The sequence below is a fragment of the Balaenoptera ricei genome, chromosome 15 (genome assembly GCF_028023285.1).
Source record: "Balaenoptera ricei isolate mBalRic1 chromosome 15, mBalRic1.hap2, whole genome shotgun sequence".
NCBI lineage: Eukaryota > Metazoa > Chordata > Mammalia > Artiodactyla > Balaenopteridae > Balaenoptera > Balaenoptera ricei.
In genome coordinates, this window is record NC_082653.1 from 72,902,620 (window position 1) to 72,915,485 (window position 12,866).

The window sequence follows — 12,866 nt, forward strand, 5'->3', positions numbered from 1 at the left end:
GTTTTGTGAGAGTCTCCGTGGGTCTGTCTTCTTGTGAGGCACTGTGGAGATCTATATTCACATATGCAAACTTCCTCCTGCCTGACTCGCTACAACAGACAAATATGCAAACCACCCATCCAGAGCACACCTGCAGGGGGGATCCCGCAGTGCCCCTGCCCCAAGGCCCTGCTGCTGCTCCTCTCTCCTGCCTCTCCAGGCTGCCCGTCCCCCTCCCCTCCAGGAAGGCGGTCGGATTAGGGGGGGTTTGGAGGAGGAGGATTCCAAAAAAGAAAATGACACACAAAAAAAGAGCCACTCCTTTAATACAGAATCTTCATTAAAAAAACAACACCACCGAGCCCTGTACAGCTGCCCTTTTAAGCGGGGGGCCACCGCAGGGTCTCTGCCTCTCTGAGAGGTGGCAGATGCTCCCGGCCACTCATTTAAATAACTGTCCCCTGGACTGGGCTGGGATGTGAAGGCAGGGCCCCTGCCCTCCCTGGAGAGGGCCCACCTTCCAGGGGACATTTCATGCATGTTTACGCCTTTTCTGATTGTGTCAGTGGCCACAGCATGGCAACCGGGCGTCAATAAACGTCTCTGCGGAATCTGGGGGCTCATGTGTGCTGACACAGAGGGCGCTGGGCAGGGGGTCGGGCAGGGGGGTTCACTCTGGGATGTCGATCACCAGGTCATCATCCCCGTCCAGGGCGTCGTCCCCGCTGCCCGCGTCGCTGAACATCTGCCGAGGGACGGCGCTCAGGATCGTAGGGGGAGGCATCTTGGGCGGGGGCAGTGGGGCCAGGGCTGCCCCCACGCCGGCCCCAGAACCCCGGCCTGGGAAGGTCAGCGGCCCTCCCACGGGGCAGTCGGGGGGTCCTACCGCCATCTGCAGCAGGGGGGAGAAACACAAGGAGGGCCTATCAGGGAGGCACTGGGACCTCCAGGAGGCTGGCACTGCCCCTTAAGACAGTTCCAGAGGATGGGGAAGGGGGCAAAGGCTCATTCAAGGGGTAGTGGACACAGCCAGGCCAGCCACAGCTGGAATCAGGGAGCCTGCCCCACCTCAGCCCTGCAGAGTCTCACACCAGCAAGTGCGTGGGGGTGAGGGGTGGTGATGGAAGTGCTGATGAGGGTGGCGGTGGAGGGAGTCCCACGGGAAACCAGGAGGGAAAGACCGGGCCCTGCCCTTGCCAGTAAGGCACTGTGGCTGCCCCTGGGATAGCAGCCAGAGCCAGAGCCAGAGCCAGCCTGGAGTGCCTGCCTGCCCGCCTCTGGGCACCTCCAATACCACCTGCCACCACTGGCCTCCTCTCCCTCCTCCTCCTGAGGGGCTCACTGGTTCAGTGGAGGGTGTCAAAGGTCTTCACCCCCTGCCGTGTGAGGCTTCTGCCTCTTGTATCTGGGAGGCGCCCCTCTTTGGGATCCCCACAGCCACTGGCCTAGGCCAGGCCCTCCTCTCAGCTCACCTGGGCTACGGGACCAGCCTCCTAACTGGACTCCCTGCCTTCAGCCTCTCCCAGATCCAGCTCCTCCTCCGCACTGCAGCCAGAGTAAGCTCTCTAAAACACAAACCTGAGCGTGTCACTCCTCTACTCGAGGGCCTCCGGCTCCTCGTTGCCCTCAGGACAGGCAGTGCCTGAGAATAGGCCAGTCCTTCCAACTGGACTGTCCTTTTCTATTTGTCAAAGGTCCTGCTTTGTGCTCTGAGGCTGGGAAGTGGCCTCTGTCCTGCCCAACCCTCCAGCCCCACCCCTGCCAGGTCCTTCTGAATCCTTCCCAGAGCTCTGTGGGCCTCCTGCTTTGCCTGTGGGCACAAACTGAGCACCTACTATGTGCCAGGTGACTTCCATTAATGATCTCTCACCACTCCGACCACCCTGGAAGGGAGGAGAGGTCATCAGCCAGAGGAGGGAATGGAGGCTTGGAAATGGAGGTTTGAAGGCATAGGCCTGCCAGGTCCCCACCAGGCAGTGTCCAGTCTGGCCCCGGGGTAGGGGGATGGCCGTGGTCTTCACAGTGGCCCTTCTGATTGCCTTAACACATTCGGGCCCCTGTGGCCTACTCTCTGCTTCTCAAGGCGGCCCCCTCACCGCCGCTGTTCCTAGCATGGCATGGAGGGCCAGAGTGGGTTTGTACCTCAGGGGACCGGGGTCTGCCAGGACGGATGACAGACAGGAGGCCCAGCTCTGAACAGCGCCCTTGCACCCAATACCAGGCACTCATGTGCACACACGGGAGCAGATGCGCATGCACGACTGAAAAGGCCGGCAGCATGACTGTCCCCCTCCTCTGGCCACCACCTCTTGATTACCTACCCGAGGCCCCATGTCCTACCCCTGCTTGGACTGACTTCATGGCCTCCTCAGCGGGACCCACGGCAGCGAATGCTTATCGGTGGCTTACTAGGGACAAGGCACTGGGCTAAGTGTTTTCTCTCTCTTAACTCATTTTATCCTCACAACGACCCCACCGAACAGAGGAGCAAGCGGAGGCTCCGAGAGTTCAATGACGCGCAAGTCGCACGGCGAGTGCGTGGAGGAAACCCAGCTAAAACGGGCGAGGCCCAGGCTCCTGACTGACCTGCTTCAGTCTTCACGGCGTCCCCTCCCCTCTCCTCACACCACCACACCCAGAAACTTCAGGGACCCCCACTCTCCTCACGGGACACCCAGCCTTCTATGACCTGACCCACCCTATCTTTCTTTCCTACGCTGTTTGCTCTCACCCCTCCGGCTCCAGCCCAAACACCACTTCTGCCGCGTCCCCGCCTTCCTTCCACAACTGCCTCAGCCTGAATATCCAAATCTCACCCTGGGCTCAGATGTCACCTGTTCTTTGAGGCCGTCCCTGATTTATCCCCTCCCCTATGCACCGCCATTGGTTTGGGCCCTTTTCCCCTGCCTGCCCCGAACGTAGCTCCCCGACACGCCTCTGTGCCAGGAGCCAGCACTTCAGAGCCCTGAACTGCCAAGCGCACACCACGCCACGCCTCCACCCGCTGCTCCAGGTTTCTCTGGCCCCTGCCTTCTCCACCAGTCCGCCCGGCCCAGGAAGCAAAACCCCTGCCAAGTAGCGGGAAGCAGGAGCTGAGCAGCATCGTCACCCGTTATCTACTCGTTTTCCAGGTTCAAGGACCAAGGTCACGTGGGAGGAAGTGGCAGAGCTGGGGTTCGAACTCCAGAACCCACACTCCTAACCACCACAAGCAGGGCTCCTGTTTCACTTCTGGCTCCAGAATCTCGAGTCTACAGTTCACCCAACTTGAGAGCTGCCAGCCCGGCCCCTATTTCACTTTGACTCAGAGCTGGAAGGGCACTGTGCCTTCTGTGTCCTCATCTCTCCCGGGGCTCGGTGCAGAGACCTCTTCTCCTCGCCATCCACCTCCCTGCCCGTGACTTCCAAATATGCCCCCCGTGCGGCCCAGGCTAACGTTACCCAGTTGTCTCGTTGACACTTCCAGACAGCATCTCAAGACGTCCAAAGCCAAACTCACCTTCCTTCCCAAACCTGCTCCTCCCACAGTCTTCCCCGACTCAGAAAAGGGCCACTTCTTTGGCTGCTCAGGCCAAAACCCCTGGAGTCACCCTCAACGCCCCTCTCTCTCACAGCCCACACGGCTCTTCCTGGGGCTCATTCTTTGAAAGAGACCCATCATCCACTTTTCACCCTTCCCCCCGCTGCCTGGTTGACTGCAGGAGCCTCCTCACTGGTCTCCCCACTTCCATCCTGACCCCCTACCCACCAGCCTATTCACTGCAGTGTCAAGCAATTTTCTTAACATGTCAATCAGATCAGACGCCCCTCTGCCCCACCTTCTCCAGTGGCTCCCGTTTCACTCACAGTACCAGCCAAACTCTTCCCAACACCTCCGAGGCCCTCCACAGCCTTGCCCCTCAGGTGCTGTTCTGACCTGCTCTCTGGTCACTCTCCCTCTCCCTCTCCTCCGACCACACTGGCCTCCTTCCTGGTCCTTGAAGAAGCCGAACACGTACCCACCCCCAGGGCCCCTGCGCTGGTTCCTCCTGAATGAAACACTTTGCAGAGAGCCAGAGTGCTTTGCTCATTTCCTTTAAGTCTCTGACCACCCTACTGTAAATATCAGCCCCATGTACTCTGGTGTTTCCCACGCTCTTTACCTGAATCCATCTTTCTACACTGTTACCTATTTATCTTGCTTGTTTCCTGCCTACCCTTCAAGAACGCGGGCTCCATGAAAGCAGGGATTTCTGTTTTGTTCGCTGTTGTATCTGCAGCACCTAGAACGGTGCCTGGTACACAGTAGGTGCTCCACAACACTTGCTGATTACTCGTGGTTTGATCACTCACTTTACAGACACACAATCTGAGACTTAGAGGGTCACGGTCACATGGTTTTTAAGTGGTGCAACCTTGACTTGATTCTAGATCCCACAACTCTGCCCCTCCTTGGGGGCTGCCTGGCAATACAGAACACCTGTGAAAATGAGCCTGGCCCCCAGCCATCTTCACTTGGAGCTCCCCCAGGCTGGGCCTGCCCTGACTGGTCTCACAGGGGCCTGTGAGCCAGGACTTCTGGGACCCGCCCCTCAGCGCCTAACCCTGGGCTGGGTCCCCAGCAGCAGCCCCAAATCGGCCCTTCAAAGTTCTCGGACAGGCCCCCAGCCGTCCTGAGCCTCCCTCAGATGGCTGTCCTGCCGTTCTGGCCCCTCCCTAACGTCCCCCAAACAGGGTACCTTGAGTTTCCGGGGCAGGCGGGGCCGTTTCTCCCGCTTGGGCCTCAGGGGGCTGGGCTCGGGCAGCTGCAGGGCCAGGTAGTCAGAAGGGAATGGGGGGTAGGTGGGGGAAGCCAGCTGCAGGCGGGAGTGAGGGGATGGAGATGGGAAATGGAGTGGATGGGGTGGGGGTAGAAGGAAGAAATGCAAACAGGAGGAAGAATGGAAAAACAAGAGATGGTGATGAGTGTGGCTCCTGAGAACAGACGGGAGGGGACAGCAGCAGGACTGTGTCCTGGGGTCTCCTCTCCTCAGTCACGTCTGTCCCCCATTCCTACACCAGAGAGAAGTAGGCAGCCCCGACTCACACCCCTCCGAGGGACGCTTGCTGGCCACACCCAGACAGATGTTCTTGGTGCTGGGCTGGCTTCACCCTGAGGCCTGGACCCTCTGCCCAAATGATGCCCACCTTATTCCCAGGCATCTGACCATTTCCCACCCATGACCCCAACTCACCGAGCTCAGGTATGGGGAGGGGGCCCCAGAGGCCTGAAGGGGAAACCCTGTTGAAGGAGGCAGGGAGAGGCTGGTGGGGGAGGGGGCACCCCCCAGCGGAGGGCTTCTCTTCCTGGAGAAAGGACAGGGGAGGGGGTCAGAGGCAAGAGGCAGCCCAGGTACCCTCTCCAACCGCCCCCACCGTCCAGGGAAGAATGATGGCTTCTTCTCACCTCTTAGGGGCTGGCGTGTCCGACAACTTGGGTGTCCCCTCTGTCTCGCTGTTATCTGAAGATGCAGTGGCATCTGAGTCTGTGAGGGGGAGTGCTGGTAAGTAGTGGGTGGGAGTCTCCGTCTACCCCAGAGGGGCGTAATCTCAACTCTACGGAAGGGTTCTGGGGAATCTGAAGGGCACACAGGTGCTATTCTGGGGAGGCCCACAGCTTCCCCGGCTGCTTAAAATGTCCTTTACAACCTAATTCCTGCCTGGACTCCTCCATGGTAACATATTGTCAAGCATTTTCTACGTGCCAGGCTCTGAACAGGTGCTTGACATTCACTGCCTCTCCTTGTCTTCAGAACTATCCAAGGAGGAAAGGGAAGACATCATCTCCGCTTTTCAGATGCAGTCACGGAGGCTCAGAAAGGAAGGTGTGGGACTGGGACTTGAGCCCAGGCCTCCAACTCCTGACCATTTTATGCTATTCTCTCCTTATTCGCCTCTAAGCTGTCCAGCACTTACCTCTGCCTCACTCCCCATATGCAGGGTCCTGGTAATTTGCCCCTCAAATCTCTCCTACCTTCACCCACTGCTCCCCATTCCAACTGTCACGAGGTCAGGTCACCACCATGTCAAAATCGCCTGCTAAGCAATCTCACCTCATCTGCCAACCACTGTCCTCCCCAACCGCAGAACCACCTAAAACGCAAAACTGATCACATCCTTTCCAATGCCTGGAAGCATTTTAAGTGCTTCTTAATATAGCCCCAACCCACCTTTCTGGTCTCCCAACCAAACTGTATTCTTCACATCACACCAACCTATTTTCTCAAAACCAAAATTCATTCCCCAGATTTGTGTCTCTCTCTAGAAGGCCCATCATTCACTTAACAGATAACCATTTACACGTAAAATACGCTATTCCCGATTTCTCTGCTCAGATAGATCCTTTAAGAAGCAGATTAAATGCCACCTCTCTGAGAAGTCTCCCAGAATCCCTCAGGCCCAGTTGATGGCCTTCCAGAACTCTCTACTCTCACTGGTCACGGCTCTCCTCACTCTGCTAGGACGTATCACATGTGGGTGTCTCCCTGACCACACTGTGGCCTTCTCCAGGAGATAAGTGGTGGCTTATGTCTCTGGCTCTTGTTTCTCAACTATATCCCACTCTGATCATAAACAAGGTGGGTTCCCTCACGCCTCCTATCCTGAAGTCCCCCTCCAAAAGGAAGTTAACTGAAAGACCTCCAGGAAGGAACATGAAGGCAATGAGAAGCTAGAATGAAAGCCAAATGTTTTGCCATGACCCACATGAGTTGGCTCCTACCTACTTCTTTCACCGCATCTACTGTCTTCCTATAACATGTAAATGAGTAAATGTTGCATGTTCTAATAAAACATTATTTACAAAAACAAGCAATCTGCGGACTTCCCTGGTGGGGCAGTGGTTAAGAATCCGCTGGCCAATGCAGGGGACATGGGTTTGATCCCTGGTCCGGGAAGATCCCACATGCCGTGGAGCATCTAAGCCCGTGTGCCACAACTACTGAGCCCGCGCTCTAGAGCCCATAAGCCGCAACTACTGAGCCCACGAGCCGCAACTACTGAAGCCCACGCGCCTAGAGCCCGTACTCCACAACAAGAGAAGCCACTGCAATGAGAAGCCTGCGCACCACAACGAAGAGTAGCCCCCGCTCGCTGCAACTAGAGAAAGCCCGCGCGCGGCAAAGAAGACCCAACGCAGCCAAAAATAAATAAATTAAATAAGAAAACCAAAAACAAGCAATCTGGCTGGCTGTTTGCTGACCCTTGCTCTAGACACCATGGAGAGAGGTGATTGCGTGTGACATGGCTTATGAGAAAAACTGGGCCACAAAGGCTCACCTTAAGACTTTTTCAAATTGTGGGTATCAACCGAATAGTGGGTCACAAATTCAACTTATTGGTTTACAACCAGCATTAAATGGGAAAAAAAAAAAAAAAGCAGTCTAAAAAGTATCAGAACAAACTGCACATAGGGATCTTAACATTATTTCACTTAATTGTTTTATAAGCAAGTTAAGTACGTGGGGGTTGGTCACGATGTAAAATATATTATTGGTTGTAAACAGTGCTCAAAAAAAGTTTGAGAACAGCGCTTTATGTGCTTCAGCCCTTCTCAAAAAACCTGGTACGTTTTTACCTCAGGGAATCTGCATCTGTGACTCCCTCTGTGGGAAATCTCTCACTCATCTTCACATCTTCTTCTTATCTAGGTCCCAGCTCCAACATTACTTCCTGAAAAAAGCCTTTCTTGAATTTTTTATTAAGATGTTGCCTGCCATCTGCTTATGTATGCTCTGTAAACTAAGAACGGCTTTTACATTTTTAAATGGTTGGGGGAAAAGAAACTCCAAAGAAAAATATTTCATGACGTGAAAGTTTTACGAAATTCAAATTTCAGTGTTCATAAACAAAGTTTTATTGAAACACAGCCGTGCTCACTTATTTACACCTCACCTATTGCTGTTTCTGCACTACAAAGGCAGAGCTGTATAGGGGCAACAGAAATTGTATGTTCTGCAAAGCCTAAAATACTTATTACTTGGCCCTTAAAGAGAAAGTTCATCAACCCCCGTTCTACTCCAATCACTACCACGTAACCCTGATTTTCTTCCTCAGATCTAAAATTCTAGTTTATTTCTTTGCTTACTTACTACCCCCAACGAGAATACAAATTCCAAGAGGCTTTATCCATCTTGGTTACCACTGTATCCCCTGTGCAAAGCTCACTGCCTGAAATACAGCAGATACTCAGTCATACTTGAGTGAAAGAATAGTGAGGAGGAGGACAAGCGACTAGGCTTAAGAACCACTGGAGGCTGTATTGGCCTCTGCGGCCTAAAGGGAGGGCCCAGGAAGCCTGCTGGAGTGCCAGGAGCATGTCCTCCACCAATTTTTCATGACCTTGCTCACCAGAAGAGTCTTCATCCACGTTCTCGTACTGCAGAAGTCGGTCTAGGAGGAAACTGAGGGAAGGGGCGGGGAGAACAAGAGTGTTTATTCCCATCTCTGCAATGTTCTCCTGGGCCCTCGTCCCTTCTAGCTGGCCTGTTGGAGCCTCCCAACAGCCCCGAGGCAGGCATCATGCATTTGTGGCCCATTCCAGGATGGGGTCCGAATGCAGATCCACAGAAGCCACATCACCCGCTGGCCTCCCTCCTCCCCTCAACGTGTCTCACCTCTTGTCCCGGGACACCTTCAGCAATTTCCTCTGCGCCTTCCTCAGTTCCTCCTGGAAGCACTCGTGTTCCTGTATTACGGGCAAGGTGGGAGCTGAGCCAACGGCCGTCCGTAAATGGGGCCCGGACGCCGGCCACAGCTCACCCTACTCCCTTTACACACAGGTAAACTGAAGTCCTACGAGCACCAGGCCTCACCCCTCACCGCCTCACCACCCCGGCACTCACGTAGATGAGGAATTTGAGCTTCCGCTTCAGGTTCCGGTATTTCTTCTTGTAGTCCACTTCGCCGTCCGCCGGCCCGTTCATGACCCGCCCCGGGAGAAGCGCCCCAGCACTCGCCGGGAGCCGGGCTACCCCGAGCCGGCTCAGCCCGGCCTCTCCCACCTCCACTTCCGGAGAGTCGGCAGGGCTGTGTCCGCTGGGACTACAACTCCCGGCGTGCCCCGCGCCCAGGGATCGTAACCACACGGGCTGCCCTCCTGGGGAATACCGGGAAAGGAACTTTGCTTCCAGGGGATACGCTAAAAATGGCGCCGCGGCGACGCGATGATGTCACAAAGATGGCGGACGCTGGAGGGCACCCTTACTGATTCGAAATGTGCTTAGCGATTTGAAGCCACGAGAAGACATTCCTCCTGGGATTCCTAGTCTCCTGGCGAGGACGCCCTTTTCCTTCTGTCTTTCAAAATCACAGATGCCTAGTTGCTGCCCGTGACCACGAACGGAGGCCTCGTCGCGGGTTGATTGTTACATCCAAAGGTGTAGCCGGCTCCCAATCGGTTTCTAACGAGAATTCTCCTTCAAAAGAGATTCGTTCTAAGAAAAGGAAGGAACCGCGAGACTCTCCAACTGCCCGGGGAAGGCAAGTTTTGTCTGGCAAAGTTCTGGGTCCAAGCGGCCCGTAACGGACACTCAACGGTCCTCCACCTCACGGCGCCACGATACTGCGCGTGCGCAAGCTCCTGTCAAACGCGTGGACGGAGGCCGAGAAGAAAAAAGGCGGGAGCCGCCGATATCAGGTGGAGCAAAATGGCTCGAGAGAATGAGATGCAGGAGTTCACCCGTAGCTTCTTCCAAGGCCGCCCGGACCTCAGGTGCACCGGAGGTTGGAGGCGGGGTTGTAAAGGGCAGGGGCGGGACGGGGACTCCGTCGTGACACGTGTTTCCGCAGCACGCTTACGCACTCCATCGTGCGGCGGAGGTTCTTGGCTCACGCTGGCCGCGACCACCTGGAACCCGAGGAGAAGCAGGCGTTGAAGCGGCTAGTGGAGAAGGAGCTGCTGAAGATGCAGGTGTGGGCCCGAGCCTGGGCCACCGCAGGCGGGGGTTGTGGCCGTGGAGGAGGGGCCTGAGAGGGGTGGGGCAGAACACAACCTTGGTACACGTGATGCTCTCTTGATGCACACACAGGTGGATGAAGCGGGTGGCAGGGAAAAGAGGCTCGACTTTGCCAAGAAAGCCAAGAGGTCTCCCATCCCCTGCCGTGACCCAGCGAGAAAAAGGTTCCGTTTCAATTCGGAGTCAGGTTAGTGCCTTCTGCATAGTTGGTTCATGCTAAAGGTATTTATTGTGCGTGTGTTATGTTCCAAGGCCTTAGGTGAGGGCGTGTGGCCCGTGAGTCAGGAGCCAGGAACAGGGTGGACTGAGAGCTGTTTCCTACTGCCCTTCCCTCCATCAGAGCAGGATTCGAGGCAACCAATCCCAAGTGGAGGGAGAAGGGACAGGAGGAATCTGTCCCAACCTTCTCTTCTCTCCACATTCCAGAGCCCAGCTCTGCAGCCTCCAGTCCAGACTGCTTCGGCCTCCCAGCAAAGAATGGGATGGCAGCAGAAGTCAGTCCAGCTGAGGATGAGAATCCAAAGCGAGCCTCAAAGAAAGCAATTGAGGAGAGCAGTGATGAGGAAGAACAGCAGAGAGACCTGACTGCAAAGATGGGATTAGAGAAGGAGGAGGTGAAGGGGAGCAGTGAGGAGGAGGAAGAGGGCTCTGCCAGAAAGAGTAAGGTCTGGAAAGAAGAAAGCAGTGAGGAAGAGGAAGATGAGGAAAAGGAAGAGAAGGAGGAGGAGGAAAAGGAGTCCAAGGGCAGGATTAGGAAGAAGCCTGGGACAAAGAACAGGCAGGCACCAGGCAAGGCCTCAGCCAGTAGGAAACAGGCCAGGGAGGAGACTGAAGACAGTGAGGAACGTGCCCAGGGGCCAAGAAAGAAGGCAGAGGGAAAGAAAGGAGCTAAAAGCCACCAGGAAAGTGAAAAGGAGAGTGAGGAGGAGACCCTAGCCAAGAAGAAAGAGAACAGAGAGGAAGAAGAGGATTGGAAACTCACAGCCCAGAGCAGTGGAGGTCAAAGGTCCTCCTCTCGGGAGGAGAGGAGCTGTAAGCAGAACAGCAGGGCAGCAAGACTGCTGGGATACCCGGGGGACAGAGAGGAACCGAAGGAAAGATCAGCAGCAGGCAGTGGGGATAGCAGTGGGGAAGATGAAGAGCCCCTAGTGCAGAGGAAGAGCAAAGACAGCACCCAGTGGAAGGGTGGGAAAAGGCAGAGTGGAAGCAGTGAGGAGGAGGGGGAAGACAGCTGGAGGAAGATGACACCAACTACTGGAAAGACAGCCAACGTGGGCAGTATCAATGGTGAAGCAAGTGACTCGGAGAAGGAGGTGAGTGACAGCGAGGCAGAGGGGACCCCCAAGAAGGAGAGGAAGAACCGCTCTTCCAAGAAGAGCTCCAAGAAAGGCAGGACACGAAGCTCCTCCTCCTCTTCCACAGATGGCAGTCCAGAACATAAAGGCAGGAAGGTGAGGGTTGAAGAAGGGGTGGGAGGCTACCATCAAGGAAGAGGGAGACCCTGACTCAAGCCCAAAAGGCTTGGCCTTCAGCTCCTATCTTCCCTTGCCAGGCTGGCTCTGGTCGCCCTGGTGAGGACCACCCGTCTGTGATGAGGCTAAAGCGCTACATTCGGGCCTGTGGGGCTCATCGAAACTACAAGAAGCTGCTGGGCTCCTGCCGTTCACACAAGGAACGCCTGAGTGTTCTCCGGGCAGAGCTGGAAGCCCTGGGCATGAAGGGTGAGGCTGGGCGTGCCCTGGGGACTGCAGGAGAAGGCCTTGGCTGCTGGGGAGGAGAGGATCACGAGCTTCTTCTGCCCCAGGTAACCCTTCCTTAGAGAAGTGTCGGGTCCTGAAGGAGCAGCGGGAAGAGGCAGCTGAGGTAGCCTCCTTGGACATTACCAACATCATCAGTGGTTCAGGTGAGGGGCTTCCTTCCACTTTCCAGGAGCAGATGGGGCATGGACTTTTTCAGACAACTCATCTCCTGCTTTCTCCTCCCCTCTAGGCCGGCCACGCAGACGCACAGCCTGGAACCCTGCAGGAGAAGCAGCCCCACCGGGGGAGCTATACCGCAGGACCCTGGACTCAGAGGAAGAGCGGCCCCGCCCCCCACCCCCAGACTGGTCACATATGCGTGGCATCATCAGCAGTGATGGCGAGAGCAACTGAGCTCCCCCTGTCCCCAGGAGGGACTTCCCACTTGTAGAAAGCATATATAGCATACCCACCCCCAACTCTGCCTGCAGAGCAGAAGCAGCTTTCTTCGGAGAAGACTCGCAGCTCCCAGGGACACAAGTTATTGGGATTCTGCTTCTCAGCTTCACATTCCCAGTTTGAAGTGTTTACAGGGATTTATTTTTAAAGACTCAAATAAAGGAGTGTTTGAATCACCTCATCAAAACTGGTCCCCCACTCTCACCCCCTGTACTTTGGTCCAGGAAGCTGAGGAGTAGCCACTGTCCCCCTCATCTGGTTCCTTTTTTTTTGGTTCCCTTTAATTTCCCCCAGATTCTCCAAAGAAAGTCCCAGCCTCCTGACCCTGCCATCCAGTCTGCCACCAGGCTTGATTCAAAGAGAGTGTGGCTCCTTTCTCCAGCCTGACCAGTGGACCCCTATGACCACCCTGCTTTTATTTACTTAGGCCACGCTGTGCGGCATGTGGGATCTTAGTTCCCCAACCAGGGATCAAACCCATGCCCCCTGCAGTGGAAGCAGGGAGTCGTGATCACAGGACCGCCAGGGAAGTCCCTGACCACCCTGCTTTTAGTTGTCTGATAACCTAAAGCTTAGTTGGGAGGAAGATCTGAATAACTGGCCTTAAGAAGAATGTGAAGCACAAAATGAAGTCTTGGGAACAGCTGTTGTTTATGTCTTTCTTCCCTTTTCTGGAAACAGCCACTTAGTCCACGGGCCGACTCTTTCAGCCTTA

The 12,866-nt window shown here is 55.5% G+C and overlaps 2 protein-coding genes across 4 annotated transcripts; one reads left to right on the forward strand and one right to left on the reverse strand.

Moving 5' to 3' along the window:
* Window positions 1-287: 287 nt before the first annotated feature.
* Window positions 288-9,154, reverse strand: INO80E (INO80 complex subunit E). Of its 3 annotated transcripts, XM_059896170.1 has the most exons (8): window positions 8,841-9,015; window positions 8,613-8,683; window positions 8,347-8,399; window positions 5,405-5,483; window positions 5,193-5,304; window positions 4,698-4,814; window positions 1,452-1,544; window positions 790-871 (listed from the first exon to the last, which is right to left on the reverse strand). In XM_059896170.1, exons 1-7 carry the CDS (start codon window positions 8,919-8,921, stop codon window positions 1,473-1,475), a joined length of 585 nt encoding a protein of 194 aa, XP_059752153.1. In that variant the 5' UTR covers window positions 8,922-9,015; the 3' UTR covers window positions 790-871; window positions 1,452-1,472. The 3 variants fall into 3 exon arrangements, with proteins under 3 accessions (XP_059752154.1, XP_059752152.1, XP_059752153.1); XM_059896171.1 differs by lacking the exon at window positions 1,452-1,544 and having other exon boundaries at window positions 288-871; window positions 8,841-9,154; XM_059896169.1 differs by lacking the exons at window positions 1,452-1,544; window positions 4,698-4,814 and having other exon boundaries at window positions 288-871.
* On the forward strand, window positions 9,121-12,626 carry HIRIP3 (HIRA interacting protein 3). The gene is made up of 7 exons (XM_059896167.1): window positions 9,121-9,709; window positions 9,787-9,907; window positions 10,026-10,140; window positions 10,380-11,404; window positions 11,506-11,674; window positions 11,758-11,856; window positions 11,943-12,626. The coding sequence occupies exons 1-7, from the start codon at window positions 9,645-9,647 to the stop codon at window positions 12,104-12,106; spliced, it is 1,758 nt and encodes a 585-aa protein (XP_059752150.1). The 5' UTR covers window positions 9,121-9,644; the 3' UTR covers window positions 12,107-12,626.
* Window positions 12,627-12,866: the final 240 nt, after the last annotated feature.